Here is a 22,301-nt window from a genome sequence, read left to right on the forward strand (position 1 = left end):
GCTATATACATGTGCAATTGTCCAGCCCAAGTGGCATCAGGGTCAAGGAATCAGGAGGTCTGCTACCTTGTGTTGTACGAAGTGTTGACAGTGGACTGGAGAGGGCCGCTTAGATGTAGCATCAACTAAGGACTCCTCTCTCCTCTTCATTCATTTCCTTTGACTTGACATGTATGAAAATGGTGGGTAGGAAAGTCCTAATAAAGGCAGCTGTTATCACTCCCACTTAAATGAAATCATCCCAGAGTCAAAGTAGCTCCCTCAAGAAAACTCCATCACCATCGTAAGAGATGATATAAACTTAATTCTAACCCTTGAGCATGCCTACCTATTCTTAATGGGAAATTTATGAGCACATCATGATGGCAAAGCTTGGTTGTTAACATGTCTGGATTGATCTGGAATCGAATGTAAAGTGAGCCACTGGGCACTAGTGTAAGGTACTTTCTTGAGCAGATTATTTGGAGTGGGAAGACCCATCCTAACTGTGGGCAGTACCTTTTGGTAGTTCCCTACCCTGATAAAAGGACATGGAAGAAGGAAGCTGTGGTCTTTGGGTGCTTGCTAACACTGTGCTAGCAAATGCATTTATCTCGTTGCTATGAGAGCCAATATTAGAGCCAGTTTTTTGGGCCTTTTAACACAGCTAAAGACCAGGTTCTCAGCCTCTCTGAAATGAGATAGCCACTGCTAGACAACCCTATCTTGTCGCCCCATATAATAAATCCCTTTTGACACTCATCCTATGAGTTCTGATTCTCTAGAGAACCGTTATGTTGATATGAGGGTAGGTAAGTTCTACATGTTCATCTGGGCAGATTTGGAGCACTGAGCTTCTCAGTCCATTGGAAGTAAAGCCCTTGCCCTCTTCACCAACCTCTTCCAAGGCACCAGATTGGCAGCTCCTAGTACTCAGGGGCATCATCTGTCCAGATCTTCTGTTCATTTCCAAACCTTGTGGCACAGTGCCTGAGTCTTTCTACCCTGCGTAGGTTCCCTGAGGCTACTCAATTGAGTGAACACAGACGGATGCCAAAATCACTGCAGTTATATCAGCTACCAGTCTCAGGGTCCAGGACTTCAATACAGGCCTCACTGGGTTAAAATGCAGGGGTCAGTAGGCGTTCAGGAATCCTAAGAGTCACGGGTATCCACTTCTTTGCCTTTTGTTGAAGTTTAGTCTGTTGCTATGCATTGTAATCCTAAATGCTGTACCTGAAGGTCTAGATGCCTACAAGTAAGTTCTCATGGTTACCAAGGTTTTTTTTTTTTTTGTGAAAACCTTGTTCCTTAATTTAAAACTATTGGTTAAATAAAAATATTATGTCCAATTACTGGAGATGTTAAAATTGTTTCAACTACAGCCTTTTCCAGGTAGACACTGCCCATATCCCATGAACACGATCTTCTTTTTCATTTGTCTCTGTCACACTTTCTGGCTGGAGTCCTTCTGCTTCCCGAGATAAGGGCCCAGTGATTACATAGAATCCTACAGGATCAGCTTACCACTGTAAAAGCCTTGGCCACGTCTATGAAAACTCTTCGTCATTCAAGGTGGCATAGACACAGGTTTCAAGGATCAGGACATGGACATCTCTGAAAGTCAGTGCTTAGCTAACCAGAGGGGTGAAGGTAAAGGCTCCAGGGTGTCCTTGGAATATATCTCCTGTCAGGGCAGTTTCATCAGTGAGGGTGTCTGGAAGTTTACCATCCCACCCTTTGGAGGGCTTAGCTGCCCACTTATGCCAAATGAATAACTCCATTGGAATGCCTCGAATCTATTCAGACAGAGAAATGAGTGTAAGAAAGGAGCATTCATCACACCTATAAAGTCTAAGTCACTCAAAAAAAAAGGAGTAAGATAAAGAGTGGGTGCATAATAGTAAAAGATCTAATCTGATGTTTTCCAATGATTGAACACTGTGCTTGTTTACATTTATGCATTACAGAATCTTTCCTGTCACAGAAATTGTTCTGACATTTTCAGAGCCATTAAGTTTGTTCCCACATCTATTTTTCTCGAGAGTCAATAAGGAAAAATAATAGAACCTAATTGTAAAATAAAACAGAGGTGAGCCCAGAACATCTCAGTTACTGAGAAATAGATATTATATTGACTTTATTATGTAAATAACATTGGCCCTCGATAGTAATTAACAAAGAAGGAGACTGCTTGTTTAGTCATCCAATAAGACATGTGCCTACATTTATAGTATTAACCTACAAAGGGCTATTTGTATCCAGGAAGCCATTGATGTGTTCACTAGAATTAAAGTGGATAAAATCTTAGCAGCTTTGTCATGAAACCACACTTTGACATGAGAAAACTGCTGTAGTTGGTGAGAAGGAAACGCTCTGGCTAGATGGGTGTCCTAAGCTGGGATTTCTCTTTTAGATCTATCATGGTTTATAAGATGGTTTATAGTCACTTATACATTCTATAGAACTATGACAATGATCCAAAAAAAAGAATAAAGACGACTTTCTATGTTCAGCATGCACCAAGCTTGAATAGGACAGCACAATCGTAAGCAGCGCATCCAGGATTATGCTTTGAATGTGTTGCAGGATGATCCTCCTCGAGACCAGGAGCATCCTCTCAGCATAGCAAAAGGCACCCTGGGCTGATCTTTCGTCTTCAGTGCAGTCCAGGAAATGGTACCTTTGGGCAGCTCTCAAGATTTTCCAGTTTCTCCAAAGAACCTACCATTTGATTAGTCTTTAATTTCCTTTTTGTACTCGCTGACACTTTCATATACAGTGAACTTCTGTCATTTTCATGCCATAACCCTTTCACACTACCCTGGTCCTCCTGCTAAGACATTTTTCTTCTCAATGTTAATAAGTCACCTTTCTATTATCATGTCTTCTTTCTGCATCTGACCTACTGAATTTAATTAAATGTGCTTGAGTGAGCATGGGTGACTCCAAGAGCACCAGAATGTGGGCGATTTATCAGTGGCTAAATCACTGAAGAGAATGATACCCTGTCTTCCATCAACCATTAACTACCAATATATTCAGGGAAGTCTGGGGCCTCATAGATCCCTTCTCTATCCATAATGAAAGGTTGAGAGGTCCAATCTTGAGCTAGTTTTCTGCCAGCACCAACAGCTACATACATTCATGAATGTAGTGGCTGTGTTGTATCCAGAGTTACTACAAATCTGCTCATCCTATTCATTCTTTCTGCTCCCCTCTTTTGGTGTGTTCTTTGAGCTTTGTACATTGTGCTTATTTTTGATTGGTTGACAATTTTAAATGAAGAAATAAAAGACTCAATCCATTGACCCTGAAGAGTCAGAAACTGTCTTAGTTAGGGTTTCTAGTGCTGTGATAAACACAACTAAAGCAATTTTGTTGGGGAGGTTTATTGCATCTTATAGCCTGTGGTACATCATGAAGTAAAATCCAGGTAGGAACTCAAGGCAGGAACTCAGAGCCAGGAACTGAAACAGGCCATGGAGAAGCTCTGTTTACAGTCTTGCTCACCATTGCTTGCTCGCCCTGCTTTATTATACAGCCAAGAACTACCAACCTGCGGGTGGCACCTCCCTCAGTGATCTAAGTGATACACTCAGCCCCATCAATCATTAATCAAGAAAATATTCCATAGGCTTGCCTATAGGCAACACAATGGAGGGATTTTCTCAATTGAGGCTCCTTCTTCCCATATGACCATAGCGTGTGTCAAGTTGACAAAAGCAAACAAACAACAAACAAACCACAAAAATAAGAAACAAAACAAACAAACGAACAAGTGCAACTACTTCCTATTCTGGGATCCTTAAATATCACATTGTCATGGTTTTGAATTTCTCAGGTATTACTAAGTGATAGATCAGAAATGGAGTTGATGTGATCTTTTTAAGAACATATAATGTACTACAGAATAAAATCTATCGTTATTTTAAAATGTTACATTTGCCTGCATATGAATTCAATTTCATACTAGTACATGCTGGTTAAGACAAGGAAAGTAATGCGATGTAACAGAACACTGGATAGAAAACAGTGCAGCACACATGCATCCTGGGCAGTTGGCACTGTCATCCTTTGGTTGACACTAGACACAGAACACAAGATAACGTAGTCATTGTTTCTGACCTCAAAAAGCTGAAAATAGAAATAATACTACAGCAAAGGGAAAATGTAGCAAAATACTATTCATGTCTAAGGAACCAAATCAATTATAAAGGAAATAATGTTTTACCTGCATATGTAAGATCAATCTATCAATGGGAAAAAGGTGAAGGAAGTTCTACCTAGAGACAAGAGGAGGTCAAGTCAAAGTCAGGGAAGGGCTGCAGTGTGTAAACAGGATGCTGTCCATTAAGAACCTGGGGTTGATGTACCATTGTAAGACTACAGCCACAAGTCTTCTAGCGGTGAGCATTGGAACAGGGAAATTTGTAGCCATATCTATTCTTCACAAGGTCTTGTAGAATGCTAAGAAGAAAAATTAGAAGGTAGAAAGATTAGTAATGGAAAAGCCAGTTAGGAAGATGAGAATTCAGACAAGTTAGATTTGGAGAAAGGCCAAGTACATAAGACAGTACATTAGTATGGAAAAGTTGAAAGAGAGCAGTCCCATGTTCCTGGTGTGCAAAAGTAAATATGAGGTCTAGAGAGATGGCTCCATGGTTAAAAGTTCTTATTGCTTTATGTAGGTTCAGTTTCTAGTACCCTCACCAGATGGCTCACAGCCATGTGCAATTTCTTATCATGTTCAATATCTTCTTCTGGCCTTCTTGGACACCTGAACATAACTGATAGACATAAATTCATACAGGTCCTCTCTCTCTCTCTCTCTCTCTCTCTCTCTCTCTCTCTCTCTCTCTCTCTTTCACACACACACACACACACACACACACACACACGCAAACACACACACACACACACATCTTTTATAGAAAAAAAGAAGTAGATATGTCAGGGCCAAATAAGATAGTTTTGAGGCAGAGATGACTCTCCTGGTATATGAGGGTACTTGAGGAAAAAAATAGGTAACAGGAAACATGACTGGGACACAATGACTTTACAGAGGTAATTGTTACCACAGGAAAAGAGGGCACATTCAAAACATGATAAGGACTTCATACATTTCTATCTAGCACTAAAACAAAGAGCAGGGAAAAACACACTTAGAAGTCCTTCAGCAAGCAAATGGGTACATGTTTCTTAAAAACAAAATTTCAAGAGACATCAAGAGTCTCCTAGAAATTTTGTTTCTAAGATTTGTTCTAAAAACCAATAGAAAAAGTTACCACAATTATTTCCTTAGGCAAATATCAGAAACCACGTAGAAGTCAACAAAAGGAATGTTAAAAGTGTGATATTTCTACACAGTACAATATTATATCATAGCTAAAAATTATTATTATAAATTTTGATAGTTAATGCCATGGGAAAAATCCTCTTATTATAAAAGTCTGTTATGAGGGCATTGACCTATCATAGAATTTGCAAGCCTAGAAACATCATTAAAAGGTAGAGTGATTTTTAATATCTTTAATATTTAGCAGGTAATTTTAATAACTTTAATTCTTACATTTGAGCTGTACAGTTTTAAAGCTATGCAATTATTTTTATAGAAAGAACAATGTCATAAACATATGCATATATACTCTAGATAAAGAAAGGAGAGAAGCAAAGATATTTTGAAGAAATGGAGATATTGAAGAACCACCACCAAATCTGAACAGGCCACAGACTAAAACTGAACTACTACCAGAATAGAGATCTCCTTTCTTCTCTGAGGTTTCTCCACTTTTGAAAAGTATAAATTCTGTAATAGAGGAAAACTACCTCTCTTAACCCAGCTTGACACAGGAGTGGTGTGCACATCCCGCCCACTCGCCCACTCTCTCAGTTATTTCTCATATGTAATTACAAGTTCCCGTTTTAGGATAAAACCCAAAAGACACACAGTAAAAATCCATACTGGGCCTAGGGCAAAGCCAGTTAACAGATTGCTGGCAAACTTAGGTGGCGTCTTCTTGTTTGTTAACTAGTATTGATCGCAAGACCAGTGACTTCTCGCTGGCTGTGTGTTGACAAACCGTCCGGCTCACTATTTGTTCAATCAATTGATAATATCCCGGTGCCTAAGTATCATAAAATGAAATGGTCTGTGGAAATTCAACATTAAGATTTTAGTAGCTTTCCCTCTCCACTTTAAAACAAATCTGATTCGATTATCAATGACGCCAGGCTACATTAGAAGGAACTGAACCAGTATGATGAAGAAAGTGGATTGTTTCTGCTGACAGCTTTCTTACATTTCACAATCACCTGTCCAAGGATACTTTGCTATTGTATCTCCTCTTTGATACTTATGTTCAATTGCTTTCCTCTTTTGTTTATTGTCTCTTTATAATCCAACAATTAGTTAACTATGTAACTTGCACTTATTACAAGACTTTAAAGGCTAGTTAACCAGGAAGTACTAGATACTGGAAAGCTGAAGACTAATGAAACATAAGCCTCACAGAAGGCTTAAAAAAGTCACCCTCGGGGGGGGGGGGAGAGAAAAAAGTCACCCTCCTCCTTCTCTGCTGGGGGCTCATTTATTAAGGTCTATAGAAGAAATGCATGGAGGCAGTACCAAAGGATATGACAGCGACAGTGGGAACTCTCTGGACAGATTAGGAGGGGGTCACTAGAACTAGAGGTTTATCTATAAATAGAAGGTAAGTATTTGAGGAAGATTTGGAAAGTCAGGAAATCATGTGAGGCGACAGATGACACAGAGTGAAACAAGTCAGACAAATGCAAATACTGCATTATGGCGCTGAGGTGTGGCATCTAAAAAGGAGAATTTCATACTGGGTGAGAGTTGAGTAACTCAGGAGAGTAGAGGGGAGTGGGAGACAGGGTAAAGCTGATTGATGGGTATTCCTCAGTTAGATAGGAGGAATAAGTTCTGGTGATCTGAGGCAGCAGAGAGAACACAACTAATGTGTATGAGAAGATAGAAGAGCGTTTGGAAAATCTTAGCATAAAGAAGTGACGGGTATGCTAATTATCCTGAGTTGATCATTATGATACCTACGTGAGTCAAAAATGATGCTGGTGCAATGGTACCTCATTATCTATCAGTTAGAAAGTTGTAAAAAATCCTACTGTACCTCTTAAATATACACAAATGGTTTGTGTCAATCAAAAGTAAAATTCAGTCGGGCGTGAACCTGCACGCCTGTAGTCTTTGCTTTAGGGAGGATCAGGAGTCTGAGGCCAATCTAGGCTACACAGTGAGATACTGTCTCATAAAAGCAATGAAGGGGAGGGGGTGGGGATAGAAAGGAGAGGAAGTGTTCTTCCTTTAGCAGTCGGCAGGAGCTCTTTGCTGGACAGCAGACTGATGAGCTTGAAAGAGTTCTCAGAAATGCTGTAGACTGGGAAGCAGGGACTCCGAGTCCTAGGAGGAAGGCAGCCAGGGAGCCATAGGAAATTCTTCATTGAGGAAGTTAGAAGCTGAAGAGAAGAGTTTTGAGAAGGTAGGTTGTATTAGAACCCAGTGGTGGCTGTAAGGAAAGAAGACGAGGACTTAAGTCTAAATCTGGGGTCGAGACAACAGAATCTAGGACAGTCTCACACGGATAAGAGGCGACACCGGAGCAGGAAGAAACCTAATCAATGACCACTTTAGACATTGGGAGGAGACAGTAGGGACCTAGTAAGAGTGTGGCTTCAGTGCATGCTAATCTTGAATGGGTTTCCATTATTCTCATTCACTACATGAGACTATGAATGAATGACTGAAAAAGAGTGACTGCCAAGGGCAGTGTGTAAATGTGCTGGTTTCAAATCATCACAGCTTAGAGTACCCTGGGTTGGTTGTTTTCTTAATTGCCAATGTTAATAAAATTTTTTGAGTTCCCAACTTGCATTTTATTGAAAACTGTCAATTATTAATAACACTTATAACTGGTGACTGTGTCTTTGGGAGATATTATTTTAAGTGCTGTGATCTCACATGGCAGTCTAAGGTGGGGAGCATGTGGTGAAGAATCCTGGTGACTGTACGATAAAAAGCACTGTGTATGCAAGTGTGCAGTGGGAACTCGGAGAGCCGCGCAAGCGCCCCTTGGATCTTGAAAGCACAGCGCCCCTAATATCAGCCTCACTGAACGGGCATCGCTTTCACTCTTTTCATTTGCTTTGAAAAAAAAATAAAGTGGAGGATTTTAACAGAATTAAAAAATTCAGGAATTTCGCCATGAAAATAATGAAGCTGGAGGTTCTCGGCCCTCACTGCATGTCTCACTCAGCCACTTTGGGTTATAGTTTATATACAGACCCTGACGCGAAGACTGAAAGGTGGGGAAGCATCAGAAAACACAAAGGCTTCATAGGGAAGTCAAAGAGTGTGAAGGAGCAGAAAGAAGCACCTCCCCCCACCCCACCCCCGGAAACAAGGTGGGGTGGGGGTGGGAGGGTCCAGACACCAGGCAGCTCCCAGCAGAGGCGGGAAGCAGATACTTCAGTCACAAGGTAGACCAGCCAGCCAGTCCTGGTGGAAAGAAACCTGTAGCCCTGCCCACTGTGTGATGACTCCTCCAGCACCGATACTGGAGAACTTAGAGCCAAAGTCTGAACCCTGGCAGTTCTAACAGGCGAGGCCTGGCTACCAGTCGTAAAGAGGCCAATTAAGATAAGTATTAATGAAAATCAGAGAGCGGAGATTTAATCAATTTAGCCATGTGCAGAAGAAGGATGCTAGACGTTTTTCTCACACTCTGAAAAAAAAAGTCAATTAAAAACAAACCAATACTATAGTTTGAGACTTTTAGTGAAAATCCAGGGAAAGCACTCAAAGTTACACATGTAAGCAAGGATTTTCTGAAGAGGACTCCAACAGCGCAGGGAAGAATAGCAGGAAAGGAAAAACAGTATCACTCGAATACAGGTTTCTATCCAGAAACAAAACAACAACAAACACATCCGCTAAGCGAAAAGAACCTGCAGAGAGGGAGAAACTTCACAGCTGTACATCTGATGGGGAGTTAAGATCTAAACTCCTGAAGGAATCACAAAAGTAAATTATCTAAACAACCAAGCAATTCGTGAATTAAAGGCCAATTTTCAGAAGAAAAACAAATGGCCAGTAAAAGTATGGAAAATGTGTTCAATGTCCTTAGCCATCAGAGATGTGCAAATCCAAGCTGTTTGAGATTCCATTCCATCTTGCCCCTGTCAGAACGGTTGTCGCCAGAATGACAAGGACAAACACTGGTGATGATGTAGAAGAGGGGCCCTCGGACACTGCTGGTGGGACTGTAAAACTAGCCCGGCCACTATAGAATCAATATGAGGTTCCTCCTAGAAGTTGAAAATAGAGTTACCATATGGTCAGGCTTTGTGATTCGTGAGCCTCTACCTAAGGAAATTAAGTCAGCACACCACAGAGATGCTTGAGCCTCCATGATTATAGCTGCACCACTCACAGTAGGTGTGGAATCTGCCTAAGCAGATGAGTTATAAAGAAAGGTTGGACATATTCACCACAGAGTTCTGTCCAGTCATACAAGAGGAAGAAATTATGATTTGTTTACCCTGATTTAAAAATCAATTTAAAAATTCTAACATTAGGAGCTGTCAGGATTGTTCAGTGGTTAAAACACTGACGTCACAGGCCTGATGACAGAACCCACAGAAAGGTAGGAGGAGGGAACAGACTTCACACAGTTGGCCTCCAAGGCCCACGCTTGTGCCGCTGCACCTAAGCCTACACATGCACACAGCAACAATATGCATAATTTTTAATTTTAATAATCTAGCCATAACAAGAACCCTAGAGAAAGGTGTTTATTAAATATACTTTGATTCATTCGCCACACCACACTTAGCCTTTTATTTTACATTGCTGCTTTTCCTGATCTTGAATTTTCAGATGCATTCTTCAAAGAGCTCTGTGTGTTTCCAGCATGAAGATACAGTGATTATCATTTGTTTGACTCTTGTATCGGTGCAGTGTGTGTGTGTGTGTGTGTGTGTGTGTGTGTGTGTGTGTGTGTGTAGTAATTGAGGTCAGAATCTTTGGGTTATAATTCTTTTCCAAGACTGAACACATCACCACGTGGACTCTTGATGCTTTATACTATAAAGAGCCTACCAATGTGTTTTTAATACATAAGTTATGTTAAAATATTATTTATACCTGAAGGATGTATCTTCATTCTTGAATTTAAAATTAAAAAATTTTGTTTAAAAAAAAAAGATGAGAAATTTCAGGCCCCGCTCCAAAAGTTTTGATTGAACTCAAATGTCAAAATTGTGCCCTGGTGACAACCACTTGGAAAAGAGCCCATACAAAGCCAGTGACAGTACAGTGAAGTGATAGCCACCCTTAAAGAATGGATACAAGTTATGAGCCACTTTACCTCTGAATACACTAAAATCCCCTTGGTCCTGAGCTGTTTGTTTTTTGTTGTCTTTGCACCACAGCCAAAGACAACACTGTACCAGTTAGAAACTCAGCATACATGGGTGGGTCCTGGAGTTCTGTGGATGGGAACCTTCAACTTGAGCCCTTGGCATCAAAGCACATAAATACCTTTTGAGCCCCACCCGTCATCCCTACCTGAGGTACTCACTCTCAGTATGATTGACAGCTCCAATTTTCACGTTCACACCTACTTCTGCAGAGTCTAATGGATGAGTTAGTCTTAAATGCCCCAGGGCTTCTTTGAGAAGGCCATCAGTACACTGTGCCAAGCAAAGCTTACAACATCCCAGAGGAGTCTGACACTGACAGGTCCCAGGGTTGAGAAACCCTGATTGTGAAACAGAGGTAGAGTTTTGATACTGTATTTATTTTTGTATTGGTACTATATTTATTGCTGTAAGCAAAGATATGGTGATACTACAATATTGCTTCATGGAGGACATGTCCTCAGCAACTGCAAACACAAAAGAGAAAGCACCAGAGACACCTGCTAGAGTTTCTTTAAGTGTAAACAGATTTGATATCTTTACATTATAGAGAATGTACGTGTGGTACCGGGCACCGGTGTCATTCCTGGACAGCCTCGGCTCCTGGACCTCTATGAGTTCATTCGAGGAACCAATACTATTTTTCTAAAGGACCTCCATTTAACCAAAATACTTGGAGAGAGAGCTGGAGTCGGCTTTCAAGTTGTATGTTCAGCAAACAATGCTACCGTTTCACAGAGCTATTATCCTCTATCCCAATCTGCTCAACTCAGATATTTTTCCCCAGGAGCCTTCTTTCCATGATTCTAAGATACATCTAGAAAGGAACCAGTATTCTTCACTACTATGATATTACATCAACTTCCTGCCACTCCCTGCTTACTCTGTCTTCCTTGATGCGTTCTCTCTCTCTCTCTCACTCTCTCTCTCTCTCTCTCTCTCTGTGTGTGTCTGTCTCTTTCTCTCTGTCTCTGTCTCTCTCTCTCTGTTTCTGTCTCTCTCTCTCTTTCACGCACACACACACACACACACACACACACACACACACACACACACAAATGTCCTTTGTACTTATATTCTTTGAGCCAATGATGAGGAAGAAAATAGAAAGAAATATACAAATTGGATACTGGTCATTCTCCTTGGACCCAACTTAGAGAGGCCCAGCCTCAACCATAGATTGCCATTTTGTGAAGCCTAAAAAAAACTACCCTGAGAGCCAATACTAGACTGGTAGCCCTTCTGCCTTCCACACCCTGAACAGACATTGCCCAGTACTCTGTAGACAGAGGCACTACTCTTAGGAGCCTGACTTGTGCAGTTATTGTGCTCAGGAATGTTTCATTGCCACATAGTGAATGAACATCCCTGCACTCAGGACCACCCAGGCTCCCTCAAAGACAATCAGCTTTTGGGAAGATTGAGCATGATACCCAGTTCCTTTGGCTTATGACCCTGACAACTGTGTACTTGGTTCAGCCCACTCAAGTGCAGGCTCGGACCCTTCCTAACTTCTCCTCACATTGGACTTGTGCTCAGATTTCAACCAGATCCGCATGATAAGGGGCATGGGGTATAATTTTTTTCTAAATTGTCCTCTGAAGGCTGAAGATGAATGTGGCAGTGTCAGGGGTTGGAGCAGCCTAAGGATCCTGTTCTACCATCCTAGAGGGACTGTGAATGAGTATCCTGCTTAGAATGAGGAGGCTGGGGACTTGGAAGTCAGTAAGACCTGACTTTCCTTTTCTTATTTGAGTTGGCTTAATTGATAATATAGAGACATTAGAAAAGATAAGCCCACACTGGATCCTGATTGGCTTCTCTCTGGGTATGTGACCCTGAGAGCATTCTGTATTTTCTGTTTAGGTTCCTCATCTATGAGATGTGGAGAACAATGGTGCCTACCTCATAACGATGTGGCTAAAGAATTATTGGAGCTGGAACAGAGTCTAGGAGGGAAGGAAAATGGAAGAAGGTAATGAATGAAGCCATCTAAGTACCCATCCTATACACAAAGACCCTGAGACACCAAGACAGAAGGAATGGAACCAAGGAGCTTCTCACAAAGAGGAAGTGAACGTCAATCTTGATCCCTTCTCTGTTCCCTGAGAAGTGTGTAATTGGTAGAATTCACTTCATCTGCTCTGCGAGAGGCTGAGAAGGAGACAAAAAAGACAGACTGGGCCCACAAAACCTGCTCCCAAGTATGGAGTTGGATGTCAAATCCAAAGTACCCACTCCAGCTGGCTAATCCGCAGCCTTGTCCTCCACAGAGAACCCAAGGTTTGTTCTTAGAATGTACACCAGGAGACTCAGTCGTCTAGAACTTCAGCTTCAGAGCAAAGTTGGCATCTCTGGGCTCCAAAGACTACTGCAAAAACCTGCATGTATCTGTTGGCTGTTCACTGGCCTAAATCATAGCAAGCCTTTCAGCCCCAAGGGATTTGAACTTGCCACAGAAACCCAGCAATCCCTGAGCTCTCCCTAGCTCAGAACTTGAAACTCTACCAATCCTTACCCTGAAAAGCTCGCCCCTGGTGAGCTCTGCTCACAAAGAAATCATATACAAGCCCTGCCTACTGCTGAGTTTCCTGCTATCTTTTCCCTGGAGCAGAAGCAGCAGCAACCCCGGATTTGTTCCTCCCATTAAATCTCTTTTATGAGATCTGCTGCCTGGTGTGACTCTCTCCTTGGAAGAAGCCAAGAAGTGAAGCCAGGAAGAAGTCAAGATGTAGTGTGGAGCAGAGACTCCAGGGCTTTTCAGCTCAGTTGGGGATACCCTCCCATGGGAGTTGCATGCCTCTGCTAAGATGGCTTCCTCTCAGAGCTGTGGGGTTCGTATGCTCCAAGGATACCTTTCCACCCAAGCAGCAATGCCAACCATATCAAGTACAGACATATACTCACACATGTACATAACCAAAAATAATAAAAATAAAATATTTAAAAAGGAGAAAATGAGGAAAGATAAGGTTGAAATAAAACTACAGTAAGTATAGCAGGGCAAACATCTAGCTTGGTGTTTAGGATCTAATATTCTTAGGGGCTTTGCCAGTGCAGGCTTAGGGAGCCCTGTCCCTCCAGCTTCACTGCTAAAATAAATATAACCTCTCTTTTTCTATAGCTCCACTTGTTTTCACCTTTCCTTGATGAGGAGTCCATATGTCTGCATTTCCAGTATCTTGGAGTCTTCTGATATCTTAAGCTTCATCTTCACATCTTTAAGCAATGGTCCTCAGGCTGTACTTAAGATAGCCTTACTCTGCAGCTCACTGCAGCATTCTCAAGTCAGGGCTCTCCCACGGCAAATTAATTCTCCTCTTTACAAGTTGGAGCGCTGCACGAGTGGAACCTTACCGTCAAGGCATTTCCCCCAGCTGTCCTTCTGTGAAATGCATGCCTTGTCTTTGCTAGTGCCATCTCTAACTAGTATGGATACTTGGTCCTTCCTACAAACTTCCACCATCTTTCTTCAGTCTCAGCCATGTCCACATTCCTGTCCTCATTAAACTGCAAATCTTCATATTTTCCTACTTTGAATTTTCATTATAAACCTCACTAAACACAGTGAGAAGCAGCTGTCACACAGCCTGGCCATTAGACTCTCTTGAAACTTCCTCTGCCAAACAATTTAGCCCATCTACTTTTGAATTCAAATGGCTCAAAAGTGGCTGGGACCCAGGCAGAATACATCCAGATTTCTTGTGAGAATGTGACACAAATGGCTTCTAATCTAATTCCTAATAGAAAGTCCTCTTCTGAAACCTTGTAAGAAGACTGCACTCTTCAGCCCTTTGTTAGCATTCTGTTTTTCAGTTCTCCCAGAATGTTCCAGAGTTCTGCATTCTAGGACGTCTCTAGCCCACAGCATTAAACCCTCCTGCATTCCTCCTGCATTCCAGAGTTCCATACACAAAGTGTTTGGGTTTATTGATGTAATGACCCTACTTCTCAGCACCAGTTTTATACATTACTTTCCTGAACACTTTACAAGGAGCAACTTGGGGGAAGAAGGGTCTTCTTTAACTGAAGAGCTTGGCAGCACATCTGAGTGCTAACCTTGGTATGGGAGCTTGCCCCTGGCCACATGTGTAACATAGTATTGGACCAGGCTATAACAGAAGCCCACCTTCAGGGGCCAGCTTCCGCCAGCTAGGCCCCACCTGTTAAAGGTTCTATAAACTCCTAAAACAGCACCACTATCTGGGGACCAGGTATGAGCTGGGGACCAAGCGTCTAACATATGAGCTTGTAGAGACATTCCTCATTCCAACTATTACAAAAATCAACTTACCCCCCTCCACATACACACACATACACACCAATAACATACATTTAATAAGACAAAGAAGTAGGATTTCCAGTAATGTTGGTGTGGCATGTTGCTCATGTCCACCATTAACTTCCATCTATCTGTACAAGTCCATGTGCCCCATGCTCTTCTCTGTGCCCTTATGAAGAAAAGAGCACAGCAGACTCGTGGCAGGATGAACCAATTCCAACCCGCTTCTTCCCCCAGCTGCCTAGGCGTGGATCTTGGCAGTGACTTCTCCAGGTGATAGAGAGGAGGATATTATCTTCTCAGGTACCTGAGCCTAAGAGGGCAAAGACTTGGGTTTAGGATCAGAGCCCCAACCCAGTTCCCACTAACAGAGCATCGGAGAGTAAAGACAGGAAGACCAACTAACATGAGACTTGAAGTCACTTTCCCCTACCCCAGAGCATACTGATATCTCAGTGCCTCCTTCAAAGATCACACCCCTATCTGGTGGGCAGAACTCTGATGGAATGGGCTCCAGGTGGACAGGCCAAGCAGACACCTGCCTAGAAACCCTGCAGTCCACCACGTAGAGTCACATGACTTACAAGCGGGGTAGACATGGAGCAAGTGTCTGGCTGGCATGGACACTGGCCTCTCTAAGTATTCATAGTAACACCCCCAAAGTGGCAGATCAGAATGCAGTAACTGAATATAGTTTGTCACTCATAGATGCTCTGTTCCATGTCACTGGAACCCTATCGGGAGGCAACAGAGCCATCAGGAGACAAAGAAGTGGAGATGGTGATCAAAAGCCTTTATTGCAGTTTACAGGGGAAGTACCAGGCAGTCAAAGATGAACAGACTTTGGATATGATGACTTGAAAACTGCTGGAACTCTGGAGCACAGGGCTATGCCTTGTGCTCTGGCAGCAGAAAGGGATAGCTATGCCTTTGTAAATGCCCCTGGGGGGACATTGTGTTACAAGTGGATGCTCCTCAGAAAAAGTGAGGATGGGTGGGAACAGCTCCCTCTGGACATCAAGTATTTCCCACATGGAAAAAATGCCACAGATTCAACAATTCAAATCCTCAGCGAGAACCTTCAGTTTCTACTTCTCCACTGCCACTTGAAGCAAATGTATAGAGGACACTTATCACAGGCCATCTGGCTCTCCGGGTGAAAACTACCCCATCAGGCCTCCATCCTAGGCCATGTCATCACAGCAAAATTCTTTGATGCCTCAAAGCTGGTCATGGGCTAAGGCCCAAACACTGCACTTGGCTCACATATTCCCAGATGGGGGATGCTGTGGTCCAGGTGGTGGTGACTATCTGCATTTTCCTCATAGGAAACCTCCAAAAAGCTCCGTGTGCTACATACAGCACTGGCCTAGTCATCATAACAGGTCACAGGAGGTTGTTGAAGCAGTGCTGTTCTGAGCCAAGAAGACCTAAGTTCTCCATGAGGTGCCATATGTCAGTCTTACAACCCCAGCAAAGCACCAGCCTCTCCCCATTCAGTTTCCTTATGTGAGAAGTAATGATTTAAGTTTCCATGTGTTCCCCTAGCCATGTTGTAGCCACATGTTGAGAGCAGACTAGTAAATGGCTTCAACTCTTCTGCTCTTTGTCCCTCCATATGCAGCATGTTCCCCAGAGTCCAATATAACCAGAAGGTTACTGCTAGCTATTCTGATAAAATTCCACTTTCTTACCATTTCCTGAATGCTCACCTCCTTTGTATGACCTTTGCAAGAGTGAGCACAGTGTGTTTAATTCAGGATGCAGAGTAACCAAAACATCACAGATACTTATTAAACAGTAGGATCTGGGTATGGACGCTGTGCTCTAGCCTCCAGGAGTCCAGCCTGTTTCCACAGTGAGTGGGTCTTCTCTTCATTCATTTCTCATTATTTTAGCACCAATCCGAGCCAGTGAATTTCTCTTGATGTTTTTGGTGTATAAAAAGGAAGCTAACAAGAATCAGGGACAGGAGAGATGGAGGCAGAAGGAAAGGAGCCAAGGGTGCAGGAGGTAGGGGAGAGAGGGGGGAGCAGCTGGAAGCAGGTGTGTCAGCTGTGGGCCAGAGGCATTTCCAACTTTACTGGCTATCGTCTGTGTGATTTTCCTGTGGTAAAAGTCTACACTCATTAGATATATCTAAGAACTCTCTGGCCCATCATGACCCACCATGGCCCACCTAAATCCTACCCACTCTCAGATGCCAACAGGCTAGTGATGAAGGGTGTGGTGAGAGCATCTCGTAGTCATGGCAATTTCTGTTTTGTTCCCTTTGAATTTCCTACTCATATCGTTGGCCCATATCTAAGCTGTTCTTTCCACAACCCCCTCTTTTTTGTTGTTAATCTCTTTGAGGATATGTTTTACCAGGGACATTTGCCTGGTTTATTTATTGTAAACAACTTCCCTCAGCCTGGGACTTGTGCAGTGCTCCTGTGTAGACGTACGACATGCATCCTGGGTATGTTGTAATTCCTAGCATAGTTGTGAGTGGGGTTTTCTCAGAGACTGATGTTGGTGATACATGGAGATTCTATTTATTTGAGGTTTGATACTTAATTCAACAAACAGTGGCCTATCCTTTAAAAACTTGGGGACAGCATCAATTATACATACCTATTCTTTTCTAAGTCTCAAGCTCCTTTTTTCTTTCTAGTTCACCTTTCTAAAAATTAATTTTATTTGACAATTCCATGCACGTATGTAATATATTCCCATTATATTCCCTTCTCTCTCTTTTATCTCTCTCATCCTTATCAGCACTCCCCATCTCTCCCCATCTTTTCTCAGTTTCATGACTTCTGGTTTGGTTTTATGACTCATTTAGTTTAATGTGTGACTGTTGGATTGGTATTTTCTTCAGAGCCTGGTGAGGTCTGCGGATCTGGTTGGCAATGATTTTCCCTCTCCCTGAGTCTGTAAGTAGCAAATAGTTCAGCAGTGGGGGGTAGGCCCCCAAACCCATGCTCATCCATTTCTGACTGTTGAGGACCCATTCTTGTGCAGACACAAGGAGAGGATCCAAGGGTGCTCTGGGTTCATGGTTGCAAGCGTTGGGCCTTGTGGAGGAGAGAGTATTTGCAGTCTTTCTCCTAATAAACCAGTTCTCACACTTAGTGCACCTTCTTCTACAATTTCCCCCCAGCCCTAGAGGAGATGGTATAAATGTCTTGGTTGGGGTTGAGCACACATTGATCACTTACTGTCAGCATTCTGTGCAGCCTCTTTTTTTTTTTTTTAATTTTTTTCCTCCATCTTTATTAAGTTGGGTATTTCTAATTTACATTTCAATTGTTATTTCCTTTCCCAGTTTCCGGGCCAACATCCCCCTAAGCCCTCCTCCCCCCCTTCTATATGGGTGTTCCCCTCCACATCCTCCCCCCATTACTGCCCTCTCCCCAACAATCACATTCATTGGGGGTTCAGTCTTGGCAGGACCCAGGGCTTCCCCTTCCACTGGTGCTCTTACTAGGATATTCATTGCAACCTATGAGGTTGGAGCCCAGGGTCAGTCCATGTATAGTCTTTGGGTAGTGGCTTAGTCCCTGGCCTCTTAATTCATCACTGATCACTGGAAAGAGGACTTTTCTAAGTAAAGCTGAGAGTAATGTTTGCCTATGTGCTGGTTACTTTTTGTTGACAAAACCAGTCACCTGGGGAGAAGGAACTTCAGTTGAAAAACTGCCTCCATCTGATGGTCTCTGAGGCATTTACTTGATTAACGGGCTGATAGTCCTGGGGTATATAAGAAAGCAGGCTGGGCGAGCCATGCAGAACAGGCCAGTAAGCATCGATCTTCCATGGTCTCTGATTCAGTTCCTGCTTCCAGGTCCCTGCTTGAGTTTCTTCTCTGACTTCACTCTGTAATGGACTATGTTATGGAATTACAGGCCAAATAAACCCTTTCTTTCTCAGTTATTTTTGTTTACCACGGCAACAGAAACAAAATTAAAGGTTTTTACTAAGACACTGGGTATAAACATAGGCATTAAGAAAGCAGCTTAACAATGTGAGAATTTCACTGAACTTATTTTACCCTAAGGCCTGTGACTTCTCTGGCCATGGGGTTTTGACCGTGCTTATATACCAGACATTGATTCCCTTGTGTGGAGTTGGTCTCAAATCCAATTAGCTGCAGCTTATTACACATGAAGACACTTCTTACCTGACAGGTTGGTCTCAAAGACTGTGAGACTCACAGATAGGTGAGACCACTGATGCTTTTACTCCCCGAGAAGTCTGTGTAACAGTTTGGGGGGCTGTGAAGGCTAGCAGGCGGCTAGCCATTCATCTCCACTCCAGTTTGATTTCTTTATGCATCTAAACCGTGGGGTATATTCAACAGTAGGGTCTCATCATCTCATTTTGGTGAGCAACCAAGAGGAATGAAGACTCCCATTCAGAGAATTTAGAAAGAAGCATTGGGAAGATGGTGGCTTAAGAGAAGGTGATGATAGTAGAATGTATATGATGTAAAAACAGAGGAGCAAATCCTGGGGATGGAAATGTCTAAGCAAGAAGGCAATGGAAAAGCAGGAGAAGGAAGATGAGAGGTTGAGATTAGCCAAAATGAAGGGTGTATGAAGAGCTGCATGGAAACCTATGGTTGTGCAACCAAACCAAAAGTATAATGAATATATTTTAATATTTATTTTATTTTTATACATGACTGTGTGTGTGTGTGTGTGTGTGTGTGCGCGCGCGCGCACGCGCGCGCGCGTGCATGCATACCTTTTTTCTACAAAGTTCAGAAGAGGGAGGTCAGATCCCCTAGAACAGGAATTATACATAGTTATGAGCCATCAGGTGATGTGGGTTCTGGGACCAAACATGGGTCCTCTTCCAGAGTGACAAGTACTCTTTTCTACTGTCATCTCTCCACTCCAATTTATACAAATTTCAAAGGGACAGAAGGGAGAAACTCCATGTATTACCATTCTGTGACTGTGATAAAACATTATGACCTAGGAAACTTAAAGAACAAGAGGTTTGCTTGGACTTATGGTTCCAGAGTGACAAATGTCCATCACCATTGAGGCAGTGTGGCAATAGGCATGTATGGTGGCAGGAATGGCAACTGAGAGCTCACATCTTAAACCACAACCAGGAAGCCAAGAGAGAACTGGGAATGTGGCTTTGCAAGTGATATAATTCCTCCCGCAAAACCAGACCTACTAAGCCTCCCCAAGCAATAACACCAACTGGGACCACGTACACAGATGACCAAGATTAATGGAGATATTACACTAAACAACCACAGTCTAGTACAACTTCAAAAGTTTGTACATTCTTTCACAGTTACAAAACTGCTTAAAAATCCAAAGTCACTTCTGAAATGCAAATCAAATTGTTAATTGTAAGACCCTTTAAATAAAATAGCAAATTACATATTACCAACATACAATGATACAATGGATATATATATATATATATATATATATATATATATATTACCATTACAAGAGGAAGAAATGGATGCATGACAAGTAATACTGGACCAAAGCAGGACCCAAACCCAGAAAACAACCCCACACCCTATAGCTCCATGTCTAATGTCAAAGGGCTTAGATGGTCCTGTTCCTTGAGCTTTGTTGCCTAAAAAATTCATCTTTCATGAGCTGCTTCCACTTCCTGTGTGCAGCTCTCTTTGGCAGATGGCCCACAGCTCTGACATCTCCAAAGTTTTGGGGTATCCAGTACAACCTTGGCTTTATTTTCACAGATTCACACAATGGTCTTTTAGGGACCCAATGCAGGGAATCCCCTGCCACACAGCTGGCTTCAACAGCTCTCTCAAACCAACGACAAAGAGTCCACGACCCTTTTACTTGTATATACTTAATGACTTGGTGTGTCCCAAATAGCACTTTTTAATATTGAACTAACATTCTGGACTCAACCCAGCTTCTTCATCTTGGATTATTACGTTGTCTACAGTGGGTGGACTTTCTTTTAAGAAGCTCATTTTCTCTTCTTTTCAGCATGTTGAGGATATATATTTGCATAAATTTGGGGCAATTTCAGAGGTCACTCCTTCAAGTACTTTCTTATCTGTCTTTCATGAATCTGCAGCATTCACACTATGTTTGTGATAGACTGTCAGAGTTAGAAAGGACTTCTGTGTGTTCTCTCACTTTATCCTTTCTGCCTTGCATGAGGTCATTCACAGGTGGTCTTTAAGTGCACTTTAAACCCCTGTCTATTCTGTTCATGTTCACTGAAATGATTGAGACTGTATAAATGTCAGATGTACTTTATGTTCCAGGAATTTCATTCATGTTCTAAGATCTGTGTCTGCATATATAGTTCTAGCTGGCAATACACGGGAGGGATTGTGGATAATGGTATCTTTCTTTGATGAGTGTTAAAACACCCTGACAGAGAGTACAAGCTCTCATGACTTTGTCATGCTTTGTTTAGTTCTTGGCTGTATGTATCTGTTTTGTGTGCTCAGTCAGGCTGTGGACATCTCTATGAGGTGGTCTTGATGCAGGGCTCTCACTTGAGCATCCAATGTACTCCATATACTCTGTCTTCCATCCAGGTCACAGCCCTTTCCCTTCTCTCCATTATGCAAACTCCAGCATCCTACCAGCTCTTCAACCCCATAGCACCCATTTGCTCTCAGAGATAGCAGGCCTTCTGGGGTATCATCTGTAAACCGTAAAACAAACCTGAGCCACGGGCACACAGGTGACCTCCACACTGACCTTCAGGCCCTTCTTACACGGTCGGTCCTCCTCTCTGCTAACTCTTCCTGAACTGGTTTAGCAATAAGCTGTGCATCCATGTCCCAACTGAGTAATCTTCAGAGTACCCAGGCGCTGCAAGAACTTAGAGTTCACACTCCCTGTGGGGCAGTGAGCTGTGAAAGGTAACCTGATTCCCGACAGGTTAAATCCCCAGAAACCCTAATAGGGATGGCAGGCGCATTTCCAGCCCCCCAGATCAAGGCCACACTAGCTGCAGCCTCCCACAAACCCCTGTAGAGAGGTTTGAGACAGACTAGTCACATAGAGCAATGCCCCAAGCCCCTCCTCCACAGGTGAGGACATTACCACAGGTCACACAGGCTCAAGAGAGATCAGTTGTAGAGACAGGACCACGCCCCCAAATATGTAGATGAGGTCTTCCCAAGCTCTCAGGCCAAACCAATAGAAGTACCTGCTGTCAGACACTGACCCACGCAAAAAAAAAAAACTGTTTAAGAGCTGTGTTCAGAATTAATGGGTTGCAGGAATTATTCCATTGTCTGAGAGCTTCTGTCATAAGAGCTGTAATACCTCTGCTTGGGGAAGAGATTTGCACTCTGCACCCTTCCTGGCTAGTCAGTCTCCTGCTGGCTCAGCCCAGACAAGCAACCTAAGTGGCAACAGCAGAAAGGAGCAGGACCAGCAGTAGAGGCTGCAGAAGCAGCCCCCCACGCCCCTTGCCTGAGTTCTCTCCACCTCACCGGAACCCATGCACCTAGCCAGCTGAGAGATCTCCATGGGGAGCCCCATGCGCCAGAGCTCCGCATCTGGGTTCTCTGCCCCTTTGCCTGAACCCCAGGCACCTAGCCTGTCCAGAGATTACTGAGGAA

General features: G+C 42.9%; 1 protein-coding gene across 2 annotated transcripts in view; it reads right to left on the minus strand.

Moving 5' to 3' along the window:
* The window catches only part of LOC103694077 (uncharacterized), a 28,391-nt gene extending 14,083 nt beyond the window's left edge, over nucleotides 1-14,308 (minus strand). The window contains exons 1-2 of one of the 2 annotated variants that reach the window (XR_015641275.1): nucleotides 13,578-14,308; nucleotides 4,320-4,449 (exon numbers count right to left, since the gene is read on the minus strand). Coding sequence is in view for 1 of the 2 variants with exons in the window: in XM_087591702.1 (XP_087447828.1) it covers nucleotides 13,578-13,599 (22 nt within the window). In the remaining variant the exon portion in view is untranslated. Of the gene's footprint in view, nucleotides 1-4,319; nucleotides 4,450-13,577 lie in introns of those variants that run through there. The other variant, XM_087591702.1, reaches the window with a different exon arrangement.
* Between the last annotated feature and the right edge of the window lie 7,993 nt (nucleotides 14,309-22,301).

This window comes from Rattus norvegicus, chromosome 17 (genome assembly GCF_021556685.1).
Source record: "Rattus norvegicus strain SHRSP/BbbUtx chromosome 17, alternate assembly SHRSP_T2T, whole genome shotgun sequence".
Taxonomy (NCBI): Eukaryota; Metazoa; Chordata; class Mammalia; order Rodentia; family Muridae; genus Rattus; species Rattus norvegicus.